Source organism: Coturnix japonica, chromosome 7 (assembly GCF_054131305.1).
Source record: "Coturnix japonica strain WE chromosome 7, WE-NBRP24, whole genome shotgun sequence".
Lineage (NCBI taxonomy): Eukaryota > Metazoa > Chordata > Aves > Galliformes > Phasianidae > Coturnix > Coturnix japonica.
The window spans coordinates 3,656,950-3,673,604 of record NC_140669.1 but is presented as its reverse complement, the minus strand read 5'-3'; the positions used below and the strand labels follow the sequence as shown (position 1 = coordinate 3,673,604).

General features: G+C 52.5%; 2 protein-coding genes across 3 annotated transcripts; both read left to right on the top strand.

Moving 5' to 3' along the window:
• The first annotated feature begins 1,401 nt into the window (after positions 1 to 1,401).
• CYTIP (cytohesin 1 interacting protein) lies at positions 1,402 to 10,257 on the top strand. Of its 2 annotated transcripts, XM_015869201.3 has the most exons (8): positions 1,402 to 1,639; positions 4,114 to 4,163; positions 4,487 to 4,541; positions 6,492 to 6,594; positions 6,717 to 6,810; positions 7,101 to 7,170; positions 8,937 to 9,003; positions 9,500 to 10,257. In XM_015869201.3, exons 1-8 carry the CDS (start codon positions 1,511 to 1,513, stop codon positions 9,958 to 9,960), a joined length of 1,029 nt encoding a protein of 342 aa, XP_015724687.2. In that variant the 5' UTR covers positions 1,402 to 1,510; the 3' UTR covers positions 9,961 to 10,257. The 2 variants fall into 2 exon arrangements, with proteins under 2 accessions (XP_015724687.2, XP_085409083.1); XM_085552957.1 differs by lacking the exons at positions 1,402 to 1,639; positions 4,114 to 4,163 and adding an exon at positions 4,240 to 4,346.
• Positions 10,258 to 13,281: 3,024 nt separating this feature from the next.
• On the top strand, positions 13,282 to 16,350 carry ERMN (ermin). Its single transcript, XM_015869199.3, has 3 exons — positions 13,282 to 13,568; positions 13,896 to 14,000; positions 15,053 to 16,350. Exons 1-3 carry the CDS (start codon positions 13,322 to 13,324, stop codon positions 15,448 to 15,450), a joined length of 750 nt encoding a protein of 249 aa, XP_015724685.2. The 5' UTR covers positions 13,282 to 13,321; the 3' UTR covers positions 15,451 to 16,350.
• The last annotated feature ends 305 nt before the right edge of the window (positions 16,351 to 16,655 follow it).

Genomic DNA, 16,655 nt, shown 5'->3' with positions numbered 1-16,655 from the left:
TTTGTGCAGGTGCTCCGTGGGCTGCCTGCCTGGCCATGAAGGAGGCCCCAGGGATGGGGCTGCCCGTGTCTGGTGCTGCATTGGGAGCAGCCAGTGGTGATCCCACCGGTGTGAGCAGGGGAGGAGTAAAGCCATGGCAGCTCCTCCCTGTGTGCTGACATGGCGAGGGGCTGCCAAACAAGGGGAGGAAAACTGGCGTACTCTAGCAGAGATGTGATTTAAATCAGCTGCTTTAGGGGGAAAAGCAAAACAAAAAACACTGCTGAAAATCCCTGTGCTAGGAGATGGATTTTGCTTATCTCTTAGTCTGGATGGCCCATCCCACCGCACTCCTGGTTTTACTTACTTATCCAGAGTTTCTGCTCAGACCCTGATGTGATCTACTGTGCTCTGCAATCCAAAAACGGCCTTGTTTCCAGAATAAGAGCAGGCACGGCTTTCTTTTTTACATTATATGGATTTAACAACTCACACTGCTTGTTTCACAGACCCTCTTGAAAACCTCCTTATTCTCAGTGTCTAAACACACTGAGACACAGCCGGACACCCGGACATGCTGCTCCTCCAGCCGTGTCCAGAAGCACAGCAGTCACACAGTGCAGGAGACGCTGTGCCAGCCTGCACTGCACCTCTGCAGGAGGGAGAAAGCAAAGCAGCACCAATTCCATCACAGTTGCAGGTCCTCCCAGGTGTGTTTTCAAAGCAAGGAGCCCTGTGTGACTTGATTTTAAAGTGATGGCACTGCACTGGGGGCTGTGGGGCAGAGGCAGTGCTGCCATGTGGGCACCTGTTGTGGCATCATCCAGAGGGCACACGGAGCAGGCATATCCCCATCACCCCAGCCCTCCTCTCCATGCTCAGCCCTGCAGGCTGGGACAGCACCTGATGTCCCTGTTCTGTACCACTGTGTGTGCATGCTGCCATTGCTCACAAACCTAATTAGCTGGGTGAGTCACTGCTCCGCTCCAATGCTCAGCTAATGGTATTGCAAAGCAAGGGCAGAGCGGTGGTTTCAGCTTCTGCTTTCAGGCCATGGCCTTTAGTTCTTGCTTCCCTCCCTGTGGCTGGAAAATCATGCGCTGAAGCCGTTGTCCAAAGAAAGCATTATTTTCCTGCCTTTGCCAAAAGGAAATCTGAGCAAAGCAAGGGAGGCCGAGCAAGTGAAAGAATGAACAAGCTGAGCTCGGGCGAGTGTCTAAAGCAAACAGTTCTTTAAGGACACGCTATTACAGCAAGTAGGATCCGTTCAGTAAGAATTGTTACTATGTGCAGGGACGGAAAAATTAAGCAGATTTCTGTAGCTGCCAAGCCTAGTTCTTAACTCCTGTATGAGCACAAACACACGGAGCAGCCCTGGTGAGCTGCAAGAAGAGATTTATGTAATGTGCACCTAAACCACAAGTCACATGGCCCGCTTTCCGTTTTCATACTTTCTGGTTGCTCAGAGAGGAGTGCACCCAAACTCCAGCTCCACGCCTTGCCATGCCGCGCTGAGTGCCCTGCCAGCAGGATGTCCCTGCGGCGGCTCGCCCAGCACAACCAGCGCTCCAGCAGTGGGGATCGGGGTGTGCAGATGGACAGCAGGCGGTTGCAGCAGCTGGTCAGCACGGTGGGGACGCTGCCGCGGAGCCGCAAGCAGGTAGGGGACCTCCAGCCTGCAGGGCACCACGGGCTGAGTGTCAGTTTGGGTCGCAACGGGCTCTTTCTTAGCTGTTGTGTGGGAGCACTGCCAAGGGGAGGTGCGGGAGGACACTGCCTGGCGTGCTGGGGGTCAGCAGAGCTCCTGCAGCTGGGATCCTGCCTGGCCTGAGCTTCTTCGTTCTGGGTGTGCTGTGAGGCACAGAGGACCATCCTGCTGCCTGGTGCTCCCTTAACCTTGGATGTGCTTTAGCACAGTGTCCTGGCTGGGCTTTGTCCTGCATCCTTGGCAGAAAGCACCTATCATGGGTTGTTTCTTTCCAAACGTTGGGGTATTTTACTGCAACTATCGTAGCTACTTTGGCTGTCCCTGTTGCTGTGCTTTTCATTGAATCAATCACAGAACCACAGCACAGTTGGATTGGAAGGAACCCCTCAGGCCCAGCCCTGATGTGGGCTGGCTGCCCCCCAGCTCAGGTTAACCAGGGCCCATCCATGGCCTGGGGCACCTCCAGGGATGGGGCACCGCAGCTCTGGGCAGCTGTGCTGGGGTCTCGCCGCACTCTGAATAAGGAATTTCCTCCTCACGTCCAACCTAAATCTCCTGTTCTAGTTCAGTAGCACTCCCCTTGTCCTGTCACTGTCTGCCCAGGTACAAAGCCAGTGTTCCTCCTGTTTATAAGCTCCCTTTTCATGCAGAACAGAAAATTTCTGTTGTTTGCAATGGGAGGCCAACGAAACTGTCTTTTGCTGCTGCTGTAAATTGCCAGCTGAGCAATTGTAGCTCGCCTGTTTGTCTTGTGTGAATAAGCCTAAATTGAAAGTGCTTGAAATGCATTATCGTCTTGAAGTGTTATCGGAAAACTGGCACATAATGTCTGTGCACTGAACGCTCTGCTTTATGCAGCAACAGCAGCACATTCCTCCCATACAGCCCTGCGGATGTAAAGGACAGCCAGAAGCAGACCAGCTCTGGGCAGGCTCTGCTGCATTGGTGCAGATACCACCAGCAGTGACAGAGCAGCACTTGGTGGTCCTGGTGCAGATGAATGAGCGATAAATAGCCGTGGTGTGTCTGTGTGTGTTAAGGAAGAACTCCAAATGTGTTACTACGTGGCACCCCTTACTCCTCCCTGCTTCTCTCTCCAATTAAACACAGGTTCATAAAATGGAAGTTGTGTTGGTGGTTGCACATTGTCATGGCTTTGCACTATTGAAGCCGGAGATGTTTGACTATGTTGACTATATAGTTTAGTAGCAATGTAATTCCTTATTTTTGGCTCATGTTTATACAAAGCATTGATGTTTAAGTGCTGATCCTGGCTTTTCTTGGGCCTCTGTAGGCACAAGCCTGCCTTGCATGAAGTGGGGATGCTGGGTGCTTGTTGCCATGGCCATGCACCAGCTTGGAAACGCTATTTAGCCACTACTAGTAGCTGCTGAGAGCTGCCTGCAGCTTTGTGGTGTGTGTATGTGTGTGTCTGCTCTTTGCCTTTTTTGGTACATGTTAAAGTTACAAATACCTACTGAATTTTTAGGGGAAAGGTGTGAAAGGAAGTTGAGGTCTCAGCATAACAGAATTGTGATTTGGGCACCTGATAGATGATAATTACAGTGTTACTGAAAATGTTGACTGGAAACCCCTGGCTCCAGTCTTGGAGCCTCCCTGCTTTACTGCTGGATGCTGAAGTGCAGCAGGAGGTCCTGCTTTGATGCCCTACAGAACACAGCATTCCTCTTTAGCAGCTGTGCCTTTTGTCCCTCCAGTTTCTGCCCCCTGAGAAGCTGCACCTCCAGCAGTTTTTGTACAGAATCCCCTAACTCCAGGAACTGTTCCTATCAGATTTTTGTCTGTGTTTTCATCACTAATTTTCCTCTTGCACTCACTGATGTGAGCACAGCAGCCCTTCAGATTCCCATGCAGCCCCTCCTGCTTTGAGCCCCTCCGGTGTGTGCTGCTGTGTTCCCCAGCCACGTCCTGCTGTGCTCACCTCCTCCTTGGGAGTGATGTCTGAGAGCTGGTTGGGAGAGGTCGCATTGTCACCCCTGCACAAACTGTTATCACGGGATATTGGCCGGCAGTGACTCAGCTCCCCATTCTTTGCTCGCTGCAGGAGGGCTGGGACAGCAGAAAGCTGGTGGGCAGCGATGCTTTCACATCAGGTTGGGACTGGAATTGCAGGGCTGTCCCCCACGGAGAAACATCCGTTGATGTCTTCTGGATGTAAGCAACCGGATCGATATTACCATGTGCTAAGAGCACTCATGGCTTTGTTTTGCTCTGTGATGTTCCTATCTTGGTAGTGCTGAATGTCGTGTTTAAAAGATTTGGAAAAATACCATTTCTGAGGGACTGATTTCCAGCCTAACAGCAACACAGTGGCATTCCTCCAGCAGCAGCTTCCTGTGGCCCACAGGGAGCCCCGAGGAGCTGTGACCCCACTGACACTTTTCCTCTCCCCTTTCTGCTTGCAGCTCGCTCTGACCAGATCCAGCTCCCTGGGGGACTGCTCCCAGCCACAGAGGTACGGCGATGCCCCACCAGCTGTGCTCACACAGCCCAGCCCCGGGTGGGATGGATCACTCAAGGGGGAAGTAGGGTAGAGGGGCTCAGGAATGGAATCATAGAAAGATAAGATATCCCAGTTGGAAGGGACCCACAAGGAGCAGCGAGCCCCACACAGCCCCATCTGAACCCAAAGTCTGAGGTTGGTGTCCCAGCTCTCCCTGAGCACGGCAGCTCAGGGCTGTGCCGTCTGCCCTGGGAGCTGTATTGCACCCACTGCCCTCTGTGGCACAGCCTTTCCCTGCTGTACAACCCCGGTAATTCTGAGCGTTTTTCTTGCAGACACTTCATTTCTATATTGAAAGAAGATAAGGAGACGTTTGGGTTTGAAATCCAGGTAAGACTTACGTGGCAAATTGATTCATTTAAAGCTATAATACTCACATCCTCCAAACTAGATTAATGCTGGATGGGGTAGAGAAAGAAACCTGTGAGTCCCTTGTTAAACAGGAGTGCTTAAGAAGCAGTACAGAAATGGGATGTGCTACTGAGGAGTTCTCACAGACACAAATGAGAGCCTGGTCCCACGGCAAGTTGGAGAGCTGACCATAGGAGACACCTCAGGTCCAAAGTGAGCAATGGGAACGCCTTCCTTCCTCCTCAGGCGATCGTGTTTTCAGAGATATTTTTATATAAAACAAGAGAGATCCAAACCCTCTTTTATTTCTAGAAAAGCTGCTGTATGAGATGGCACCGCTGTGCCCACGGCGCTGTGCAGAGGGACCTGCTGGCTTTGGTGAAAGGAGTGCTCTGGGGAAAGCCCAGCTTGTTCAGAGTTGATTCTGTGACTGATGGTTTTGTAAGTGTTCAGCTCAGGAACACTTTGAAAGCTTTCAGAAGGGAAGATAATTGAGTCAATTATCCGGCTTTTGTATAAACCGCTGGGCAGATTTTCATTATATGTGACATTCTGATTAGAATTAATTGCTCTTGGTGTATTTCTTCCTGAACGTACCTTCAGTGTGAGCATTTCACTAGAAAGTCCAGGCTGTGACATGACAGTATCTGTTTGGTACCAAGCATAAGCCACTATTTGGAAGTTGCAGTTTCATTCTTGCTATAATTTGAACACGGGCAAACCAGAATATGAGGATGTGAAATTCGAGGTCTGCCATCTGCAAGGAGTTCATCAGAGCTACAGTGATGGCTGAACACAGACTCTTGTGTGCTGCTTGTTCCAGTACTGGTACAAGCTGCTTGTACTAGTACTCCCCACTCATTAAATGGATTCTGGTGGTGAGATGGACATGGGGTGTCTCTGTCCATGCCCAGGTGTTTGCACATCAGCTGCTCCAAGTCATGTCTTTCCTGGCACTGTGGCCACCTAAAGTACGGTTATCCAGCCCAAAGTGACAGCCTGATTTTTTTCCATGGTCTATGAAGAGAAGAAGGCATGTGGTGGAAGAATCCCATCCTCCTGGTTAGAAATGGAGCTCTTAGGGCCACCAGTCACTTGCTGGGGACATCTGCCTCTTTGGGTGGCTCTGGCAGAGTTGCTGAGCTGGTGGACAGACGTCTCAGCTAGGAATGGTGAATCCCGCCGCTCAAGATGGTCCAAACAGAAAAACAGGCATATCCTACTGCCTTGAATATGCAGTGGTTTATCCTTCAGAACCCTCATCACAGAGTCACAGAATGGTTGGGTTGGAAGGGACCTCAAGGATCATGAAGCTCCACCCTCCTGCCACATGCAGAGCCACCAGCCTCCCCATTTAATACCAGCCCAGGTTGCCCAGGGCCCCATCCAGCCTGGCCTTGAACACCTCCAGGGATGGGGCATCACATCACGTGCTGTTCTTAGTTTAGCTGAAAGCTTTTCTGGTGGTTTTAAGACCGAAATCACCACGTTGGTGTGATTTGCCCTAATAAACTCTGAAGTCATGATAGAATTCATCTCTGTCAGTGTTGACTGAGGAATGTGGGAACCTATCACATATGTAAGGTAGGTTTGACAGTCGTGGGCTTTCAGGAACTTCAGCTTCAGTCTTAAATGTCTGCGTGGCAGAGGATGTGGCCGAATACTGATATTTGCATGCAACCCAAAATACATTTCCTGTCATTGCAAAATCTGCTCAGGTCGTATCTCTTAGTTTAGCACTTTTCTAAATGAATGTCTGAGTTGATAACAGGACGATGGATTTTACAGGCGTTGTAAAGATACAACCTGCTCAACACAGCCTTCTCCTTTTAAAAAAGCAGTGTGAAATCAGAATAGATCATATGACAGTATTGTAAATATTGCTTGTTGTCTTCAATGTCAGCAGCACTTCTTTTTCGCTATTTACAGACACTTAGATTTCCAAACCAAACCGATTACTCCCTGGAGGTATGCACTTGTGTCTGCAAAATCCAAGAGGAAAGTCCTGCCCATTTTTCTGGCCTTCAAATTGGTAATGACTTGTTTTCTTTCCTATCTGTGGGTTGCTTTTCTCCACATGAGTTTTGTTTTATAGAATGTGGAAGGGATGCGTATGCTGAAGATGCTCACTTTAGCCTCTGCTTATCCTTACAGGTGATATTCTTGCCAATGTCAACGGAGTGAACACTGATGGTTTTAGTCACAAGCAAATTGTAGACTTGATAAAGTCTTCAGGGAACTATTTAAGGTAGGCATCTGCCCTTCACAGTTGAGTCTGACACTGTCCTACTGGAAGCCATCAAATCTTGTGCTAAGCAGCAGTGCCACACTCACAGACACGCAGTGCTGTGATATGCATCTCTTGCCCATGCTCATCCCATAGCAAGTGCTGAATCCATCTGTTGAGGGGAAGTGGTGGCACATCTGGACCCCCAGTGTCCCATGTGCATCCCCTCCATGAGGACCACATAGCACCACGTGCTGCTGTGGGGCCACTACTCCCCGGTGCTGGCACCCAAAGCCCCCTCTTCTTTCCAGGCTGGAGACTGTCAACGGGGCCCTGTTCCTGAGGAAGATGGAGCTGGAGACCAAGCTGCATCTGCTGAAGGTAACACAGTGAACCACTGCGCTGCTGTCAAATGCAGAGTGCTGCTGTGGGTCAGCTGTTTGTGGGGGTGGCCATGAGGTGAGGTAGGGGCCGGGGGACCATGTGTCCCTGGTGCTGGTGCTGCCAGTCCCAGAGCCTCCCTGGGGGATGCTGCAGGGGCTGGGTGCCACTGCGGTGTGTGGGGATGATGTCAGCACCCCCTCACTGGGGGCACTGCAGCATCGCTCTGGCTGCAGCACCAGCCTGCACATGAGGTTGTCATGCCACAACCACAGGGCCCTGACTCCCCATCACATCTCTGGGAGCCACTCGTCTTCAGCTCTGGGACTGCAAAGGGTCTTTGTGAGCCCCTGGGCATTTTCTGATAGCATCCAAGGGCTCATCCTGTCAGGGGGTGCTGAGCTTCTCCAGATCTTAACCTGGCCTGATTTAGGGAAGAAAAAATGTTGGTCACATGACATAGGATTGTTTTTCATTAGATCAAATGATGAAAATTAGGCAAAAAAAAATCATTTTGATAATTTTGACCTCCTCTTAAGACAATTTTTGCCTTTTCTTAAACTTGGTCAGACTGAGAATTGATGAGTGCTGTAAGTAAACAGCGAGCTAAGCCAGCATTTGGAGGATGTCAAAGCATGACGTGTAGACACTTTGGAGTATTCCTTACCTGATGGAGAGCTTTTCCTTATAGCAGCACTGAGCCAAGGTGACCTGCAGGAATGGGGTACTTCAAACTGGATTCTGATCTGGCTGGAATAAACCTCATCATAAATGTTCAGGCTTGCCAGAGCTTTGCAGCAGGGATGGGATTTGCTGTCTGTGTGCATCTGGGGTCAACGCCTGTGTGAGCAGCACTGAGCGGCTGCCCCTCCTTGTATGGTGCAGAGAACTCAGGAAGACAGAAGCTGCTGTGAAACACCCAGCTTTCCTGTTCAGATAGCAGTGGTTTCCCAGAAGTGCCAGGCTTCAGCCAGGAGAGCTTTCACTCTTGTGTGAAGTTGGGTGTGGGCCTGGCCCTGAGTGTCGGCACTAATGTCTGGTGTGTGGCACAGGGCTGTGCCCCATGTCAGTGCCAGTGAGGTCTGATGGGATGGGAGAAACCACCCTGCCAAGTGGCTGTGCTTTTGGCTGGGGCCAAGGGATGGCAAAGAGCCCCAGGGCTGCTGCCCTGCTGGTGCTTTAGCCCAGAGCCGTGGTGTTTTGATTGGTGTTGCTGGAATGTGGAACAGAGAAAAATGTGCAAGGAACAGCAATATTGTCCACGCAAGCTTTGCCTGGGCAGTTTGCATGGATAGCTGTGTAACTTACCAGGCTGCCCAGCTGTGTGCTCGTGCAGGTTGCCAAGTAAGTCTGTGGTGCGGCTGACCCCGCAGGCACTCACTTGACTACTTCTGAACCAGTGCAGCAGTTATTTGTTAGATCAATGGCTGACCTGCAGCAGAGGAAATAACATAATGCTGCTCACTGGTAGGATGGGATGTCAGCACGTGCATGCTGCACAGTGAAAGGCCAGCTGAGTGTGGCTGCCTGCATTCCAGATTGCAGCCTTCTGCTTTAGCACATCTCACGCAGGCAGTGCCTCAGCCAGAACACTTTGCTCAGGGAAGTTGTGCAGCTTGCTGGGCCCCAGGAAAGCTGTGTTGTGCAAAACGAGGGCACACCGCATCCTGTAGGCAGAGAGTGCTCTCTGGGAACCTGCTTTATTTGAAGTGTTTTGTAACTTTGTGAAAGTGTGAATGACAGTCAGCTCTTTTAATCCTTCGCAGCAAACTCTGCAGCAGAAGTGGGTGGAGTTGCGCTCCCTGCACTTACGGGAACAGCGTTTGCTGCACGGTGAGTCTCTGTTTCTGGGTGGGAAACCGCAGCGCTGCTGAGACCTCGGGGGGAAGCTGGGGCTGAGCAGCACCAGGCGCTCCTCTAACCTGGCTTCCATCTGCTTCCTTCTTTTCTTCCCTCTTAGTGAGGTCATGGGCTGACTCCTGGGGAAGCTTTTTTATCATTGTCTGATGAACTTGGGTGCTAGGCTGATGCGTGAGTTCTAGGAGAGGAGTCCATGTGGGTTGGAAAGCTTCTTTTCAATTCTCTTTTTTTAAACTGGACTTAGAAACAAACAAAGTCCCCCTCTCAATATGGGTTGCCTCGAGAGAAAGGGCAGGAGAGTGGGCCAGGATGAAGGCCCAGCTGGTGGCCTTGGCTGAAAGGAGCTAGAGGAGCCAGGCTGACCTCCCTGCAGCAGATCTAGACAGCTCTGCAGAGTCATAGGCTGCGTCTGCTTGCAGGAGCTCACTGATGCCATTGAATAATGCTCCTTCTTGACCTCTGCTTCCAGGGGAGGTGAATGACAATGCTCTGCTGGGGCTGGAAGAAGCCAGCTTATTTGGGGACTGCATGCCAGGACCGCTGTCTCTAAGCAAGACCCGCTTCTCCAGCGAGAGCAGCTCCCGGAGCCGCCTGAGCTCCATGACCCTGGATAGTGAGGACAGCTTCTACCAGAGCGGTGCCTTCGACGACTCCGCGGCAGAGAGCCTGAGCCGCCAGTCCAGCATGGACGACGACTGCTTCCTGCCCAGGGATGGTGACGGCACGGCCGGGAGGTGCTCCCTGCGCAGACACCGCAGCATCAGCCTGGCCAGCAGCGGCTCCATGTCCCCACTGTGGGAGAGTGGCGGCAGCTCCAGCAGCTTCGGGACACTCCCGAGGAAGAGCAGGAGACCCAGCGTCCGAAAGCAGCTCCTGAAATTCATTCCAGGTCTTCACCGGGCGCTGGAGGAGGAGGAAAGCCGCGTGTGACACTGCAGCCCCCAGGAGCCTGCAGTTGTTCCTTACCCACACGGCCTTACAGCAGGACTGATGGTATTTAAAAGGCTCTGGTTTATTAATTATTTAAATTTTTGATTGGAGTGAATCGTGGACTTCTTCATTAACATAAAAAATGGCTAGCTCCGAGAGGTGAAGGACTTTGAAGACTCCCTCAGCATATGTAGTGTTAATGATGGGTTTTAATCGAGTGCAAATTTTCTAAGTATTTATTTTCTGTTACCAAAGCCAGTCGTCAGAGGTCTTCAATAAAGCAAGAGCTTCTACTCAGCTGGTGACCAGGTCCACTAGGAGTGGAGGTGTCATCACCATCACCCCTTGGGGTTGCTGTGGTCAGATTGGCTTAATGGAATTTCAGCAGGTTGGACTAAATGCTCATCAGCATGCCATGGTCTGACCACACCACTCAGACTCATTGAGCTCTTAACTCTCTTGGGCTCTGGGCAGAGCAGTTGCATTGCAGCAGATCCTGCTCCTCCTTTGGCACAAAAGGTGTTCAAAATGTGATGTGAGCTTTGCTCCTGGGGCTGCATCTTGTTGGGAATTAATGCAGGTTTATGGTCCCAAGCAGTGATTCCTGGTGTGGGAGGGCGATGTGCTGTGCTGGATTATGTGTGCCTGCTGGTAGTGTGGATGGGCCCAGTGTGCCCGTGCACCCAGCTGGCCTGAGAAAGGCCTTTAAAAGACTGTTACGGAGGTGATGCTGTTCTTGCAGTGGTGAGAGAGTGCTCGGGTTGCTACAGCACAGCGTGTGACCACAGCGCGGTGTTCTGGCCGCCACGAGCTGCACAACGCATCAAAAACAGGATGTGGGCGATCACAGCTCTGCAGCGGGCTGGGGGCCGCCGGGGGGGTGGGAGGAGCACGGGCAAAATGCAGAGCACTGCAAGCAGCAGCACACAGAGCTCGGGGCAGCCCGGGGAGAATCGTAGAAGCACAGACCATCTCGAGTTGGAAGGGACCCATAAGGAGTCAGTCCATCGAGTCCAACTCCTGGCCCCACACAGGACCACTGAAAACTGAAACCCTATGGCTGGGAGCTCCGGCAGTGCTGGGCTGTGCCCACTGTCCTCTGTGGGAGAACCATAGAACCACAGCCCGGTTGGCTTGGAAGGGACCCCAGAGCCCCCCAGCCCCTCCTCTGCTACAGGCTGGTTATTGCCCGTAGCTCAGAGCCCATGTGGGATGTCTGGCCTTGGGTGGGGTTTGTGCTTGGCTCTCCTGGGCTGTACTTTGTGTAGCTGAAGTGTTTTTTTCCCCCAGAGCCATGAGATGTGTTCTGGCTTCTGCAGGAATTATGATGGAAAACCACTCTGGCTTCAGGGCTGTGTTACCCTGCAATTGCTTTCCCCTTGCAGACTGGAGACCTGGTCCAGGAAGCCGTGGGCATACATGAGGTTTCTGCACTTCCCTGTCCCTGTTCTGCTTGGAGGTAGCTCTCATTTCAGTGGCTGATCTCTGCCCGTGTTTTAGGGCCAGCTGTGATGCTTCTGCCTTCTGTGTGTGCTTCTGCCCAGTTGAGTTCTGTTTTTGCCCAGTATTTCTGTTCTGTGCAGCTGCTTTAGAGGCTTCTGTGCAAAGCAGCTGGAGGCAGCCAGCTCTCATGGCACCGAGGGGCTTTATGGAGTGCAGTGAGTGCACCTGGCACATCTGCAGAGCTGGGAATTGCTTTCGGTCAGTAACATTCCATTCTGGCCATAATTCAGATGGGACAGTCCTGGAACTTTGTGCCTACTGCACAGCCCCTTTACATCCATGGTTGTGCAGCTCGGTGCCTTTCAGACCAGGCAGCATTCAGTTCCAGCAGCAGTCAAGGAGTTCCCAATGGCCTCGGCTCACTGCTCCTGGAACAAGGGCAGGAGCAGCACTGCCTTGCCCTGGCCCAATGCTGCAGCACTCACGCCAGCTGAGCTGTGATTGGAGTAGAAACAGGGTGGCAGGAGATGAGCTGTGGAGAGCACAAGGAGCCCTGGAATGGCTGCTCAGTATTGCTGAGATGGATTGGAGTTGCTGTGGCTCTAATGAGGGGCTCCTGTTGTTGCCTTCCTGCTGTCTGCGCTCACGGTGGTGCTACCTGCAAAATTTGATGGGAAGGACTTCTGGAATGGAAACTTCCTGCTTCAAAGGTCACTTGGAAAGGGGTTCAAAAGGGATTTATACAAATGATGCTATGACCACGAGGTGCTAACCCCACTCCCAGCGCAATTGGAAGCTGTTGAGTTTAAGATGCAAACTCACGGCTGAACTAAAACAGTCACAGGGCTTTGGCTCTGCTTTTAATCAAGGTCTGACCTCAACAAGAGGATTTCCAAATCCCGGAGACTAAAGATATCAGAAATGTTGCATTGTATGAATACAAAAAAGTTGTTCAGAGCAGGAGATTACGGCCTTATGTAAACCTGGCTCTGGTCGGCAGGGCAGGGTTCAGCTGTGGTCAGAAAAGGGCCAGCAAGCGCTGGCACAGCCCTCACACACTGCCTGCCTGGAAGGTCTGTCCGGCAGCTCCTATGGGTGCATTTATCTCATGCCTTCCCCTTTTTTATTCCTTCAGGGAGCGTTTCTGCAGCCCAAAGGTGCCTTTCCTTGGAGCTGCCGCTGAGCATCCCATGGGATGTGGCTGCTTTCACAGAATCACAGAATGACCCGGGTTGGAAGGGACCTCAAGGATCATGTAGTACCGACCCCCCTGCCTGGCAGGGCCACCAAACATACACCTTTACTAGATCAGGTTGCCCAGGAGACCCCATAGATCCCCATAGAGACCCCATAGATCAGGTTGCCCATGGCCCCGTCCAACCTGGTCTTGAACACCTCCAAGGACGGGGCATCCACAACCTCCCTGGGCAGCCTGTTCCAGGACCTAACCACTCTCCTAGTAAAGAACTTCCCCCTAACATCCAACCTTTCAGCGCCCTCCCATAGCGCTGATGGTACCAATGTGGCCCCGGTGCACCGGGGCCGCACGGGGCAGAGCTGGGGCCGCGCTAAGCCGGTTACGGGGCTGCGACGGGGCGGTCACCCTGTGCGGATTACGGGGGGAGAACAGTCGGTGCTCCCGCTGCAGTGGGAGGCACAAAGGACCATTGTGCGAGAAGACAAAATCTCTGTGTGTGACCGCGGCTGACACGTTAGAGCCCCGCTCTGCGCTCCAGCACAAAAGCCGCCTTGCTTCATATTGTTTGTTTATGTAAATAGAGGTGGGCATTTAACTGTGCGGCCGGGGCAGCCCTCGTGGTGGGCGAGGAGCTGATTGGGCCCCGAGGTGCCACGGCCAAACCCCCCGCCGCCCTCGCTGCCATCGCCGGGGCTGAGCAGGGCCGGCTGCCCGCACAGCATGAGCGAGAACGTGCCCCCGGTGCCCGGTGTGCCCGCGTGCAATGGGAGCCCGGCCCCCGAGGAGGGTCTGCCGCTGGCTGGCAGCATCACCGACGGCATCATCGGGGCCGCGGGGACGGTGCCCTGCATGGAGGCAGGTGCGCAGCCCGGCGCTCTGCTGGCCAAAGGAAATGCGGAGGAAAGCGAGAACTCGTTGGCAGAGGACATGGAACACGGGGACTGTGATGGAGGGGAGCAGTGCGGAGGTAATGTGCGGTGCAGCCTTTTTTTTGAGTATTTGGGCAGGAAAGTCTCTATTTTCTGTGCAGCCTTAGAGGAGCGGGATGTGTTATGTGCGCTGCTCAGAGCCCCTGAGCTGCAGCTCAGGGTAACAGTGACTCGGAGTAATTGAATGTTAGTGACTGATCTGAGCCGGCGGTTACAAAGCATGGATTGGAATGTACGCGACCAAAGAAAAGAGCAATTTCTGTGCTCCACTCTAAAATTCTGTTGCCAACCTACAATGATTAAAACCTAATTATTATCACTAACCGCTCCACGAGTCCAATTCTTGTCTTTTGTATTTCCCAAAGAAAAGCAAGAGGAGAACATTGCGGCACTGCAGCAGGGAGCAGCTGAGCCCCAGGATGTGACTGAGCCCCAGGACATGGGAGCCTGCAGGCAGGAGCTGGAGGAAGGTAATGCAGAGTGCTGTGTGCCGGAGCACAGTCCCGAGCATGGCAGCAAGTGGCCTCCCAGGCAATGCTACACAGAGTTTTATCACTTCCAAATTCAGCCAAAGCCTTGTGTTGCATTGCAGAGGAGGGAGATGAATTCCTGCTGGTAGCTGCATGTCCTCAGAACCCGGACTCTTTTCCTCCCTGATTTATGAGGGCTCCAGTGTAATGTCTCAATGCTGACCATTCGTGTGGGCACTCCTGAGCTCCTCATGGGGACAAGGGGTGGCTGGGATGAAGGCTGCTGGCTCTAGGAATGGCTGCTGCCATCCCACACTGTTGCCCCCACTCACATGCCTGGCAATCTGCCGTGAGCTGCTGGTTCCTATATGTCAGCTGCCACATCGATACTGAGCCCCTCGTCAGAGAGGAGCAGATGAGCAGCTCGGGGTGGTTGTCAAAGAGCTGAGCCATGTGAATGCAGATATAGGAGATGTATGGCCGTGCTTTATGAATAGAAACTGGTGTACCTTTCACTAAGAAAGTAAGAAATATATGAGCATTTGTCCTGAGCAAAATAATACTGAATGGCTTTGAGATGAATCAGGATGGAGGCTTTTCCCTCTCCACACCAGCATCCCCACTCCAGCTGTGCTGCTTTGCAAGTGCACAATAAAATCTATTAAATGATCCTGCACAGCCCCCTCACCTCTGCCACGAGCACTTTATCTCCAAATTGCAGGCAGCTTTTTAGTACCTGACCAATTTAGCCTAATTACTACTCAGAACCCTGCAGGCAGACACTGAATAGAGTGTTTGTTGTGGCACTGGAGCAGAGATGTGCCAAGCAGGACAATACCAAATACTTCCCAAGTGGGGACGTGTGTTTGCCCACGTCCTGAGTGGGCTGTGTGACCCTGGGCAGAGGTCTGTGCTCCACAAGCTGCAGCTCTGGCACTGTTGTGGGCTGGGCTGTGCCTGCAGTGCATGTGGGCACGATGGGTGCAGCCTGGGGGTATCACTCCTCACCCACCCGGGTGGGATGGGGCTCACAGTGCTGCTCTGTGCTGCAGGGCAGCGGGCGCCAGGCACAGCGAGCAGTCCTGGTGGGGAGGTAGTGGTGACCCCCACAAGCAACACTGAGCAGAGAGGGAATGACGCCGAGGAGGACGAAGAGGAAGAGGAGGAGGAGGAGGAGGACACCGAGGAGGACGAGGTGCAGGTGATAGAGGTGCCGAAGGGGAGCGGCGCAGTCCCCCAGCAGCAGCAGGCCAGCATGGAGCTTTCCCCCCCCAGCAGCCCCACCTGCAATGTGCCAGCAGAGAGGGCTGGGGAGCAGCCGGGGCTGGGGAAGAAGAACGACATCTCCAGGCACAGCTACTCCCGGTACAACACCATTTCCTACCGGAAGATCAGGAAAGGAAACACCAAACAAAGAATCGATGAATTCGAATCCATGATGCACTTATAAACCGAGGTGGGGAATCACTTAATGTGCCCGAGAGCTCGCGCTGGTTCTGGTTTTGTTTGTCTCCCAAGACGTGGCCTTCACACAGCATGGATCCACCCCTGCTTCCTTTTCGTATGTGATCCCCTAACTACCTTCCCCTTGACAGCAGGTGGGGCATCCACGGGACAGGGGGGAGCGATGGGTTTGCTGAAGGTGTGACATCAATCCGCTTCAAGTTCACCTGTTTGATTCCATTTTTCATACCCTGCTCACACAGCAGCATGCCCCGAGCTCACTGCGGTCCCAACTTGTGCTGCTGGGATGGTCGGGGTCACGCAGCCCAGCCCCATTGAGCACAGCCCAACCCAGCCCCGTGCAGCTCTAGGATCAGTGCGATGCAGCCTCCCTGCAGCACAGCCGTGCTCTCCATGTGCTGCCATTTTGCACTGTGGCTGCGTTTCATACGACTCAATTTTTAAACTCAGTTTAGATGCAGATTTTTAATTCTTTTTTTCTTGAGACAAAGCAGATGTCAGGATATTTTTTTGCCACCCGAACGCAGCCTTTTCCCTTTCTCCATTTTAAAGCTCTCTTGTATAAGCACAGCGCTGTGGATTCGGTCTCTTTCAAACTGTTTGATGGAAAGCTTTGTCTTGAGTTGGGATGGAGCTTTGCAGACATCATCCCAGAAAGGACTGGGGATGCTCTGGGCAAGGAGAGGAGCTCTGAGCAGGGCTGGGCTGTGGCTCCCACCCCAGCATTCCCCTTTGGCCATCACTGCTTTTGTAATGCTCAGTTTTACATTCTTTCCAGCAGCACTGAGTACTGCTTTGACTTTTTTTTTTTTTGTTCCACTGAAAGGCAATTATTTATTGGCAATGTCAAAATAATAAATGGCAATTCTGTGTTGTACAAACAAAACACAGTCCTCATTGTACCATTCAGAATTGTTTATTTGCCCTTTGGTTTGCAATACCCTCAGAGGTCGGTTGTATGCCCCATAGTGCCGGTCTGTTCCCCACTGCCTGGCTCTCCCCCGACCCCACTCAGTGCTTCCCGGCAGGCTGCTGGCACCTGCCTGCTCCCAATGCTCCATCCCAGGCACTGGAGGGGCTGTGCCATGGGCAGCCTTCCCCACACTGCAGGTCTCCTCCATTTATCACCTATCTGTGCTGTGTTGCAGTGCTCAGCTTGGTTTCTCAGGGCTGTGTGCAGGTGAGGTGCTC

Bases quoted from the DNA above. Each gene is read 5' to 3' on its own strand.
- ERMN (XM_015869199.3), top strand. From the start codon at position 13,322: ATGAGCGAGAACGTGCCCCCGGTGCCCGGTGTGCCCGCGTGCAATGGG. The intron at 13,569-13,895 runs GTAATGTGCGGT...TATTTCCCAAAG, and splicing joins TGGAGGGGAGCAGTGCGGAG to AAAAGCAAGAGGAGAACATT. The intron at 14,001-15,052 runs GTAATGCAGAGT...TCTGTGCTGCAG, and splicing joins CAGGCAGGAGCTGGAGGAAG to GGCAGCGGGCGCCAGGCACA.
- CYTIP (XM_015869201.3), top strand. From the start codon at position 1,511: ATGTCCCTGCGGCGGCTCGCCCAGCACAACCAGCGCTCCAGCAGTGGG. The intron at 4,542-6,491 runs GTAAGACTTACG...CGCTATTTACAG, and splicing joins CGTTTGGGTTTGAAATCCAG to ACACTTAGATTTCCAAACCA. The intron at 6,595-6,716 runs GTAATGACTTGT...TTATCCTTACAG, and splicing joins TTTTTCTGGCCTTCAAATTG to GTGATATTCTTGCCAATGTC.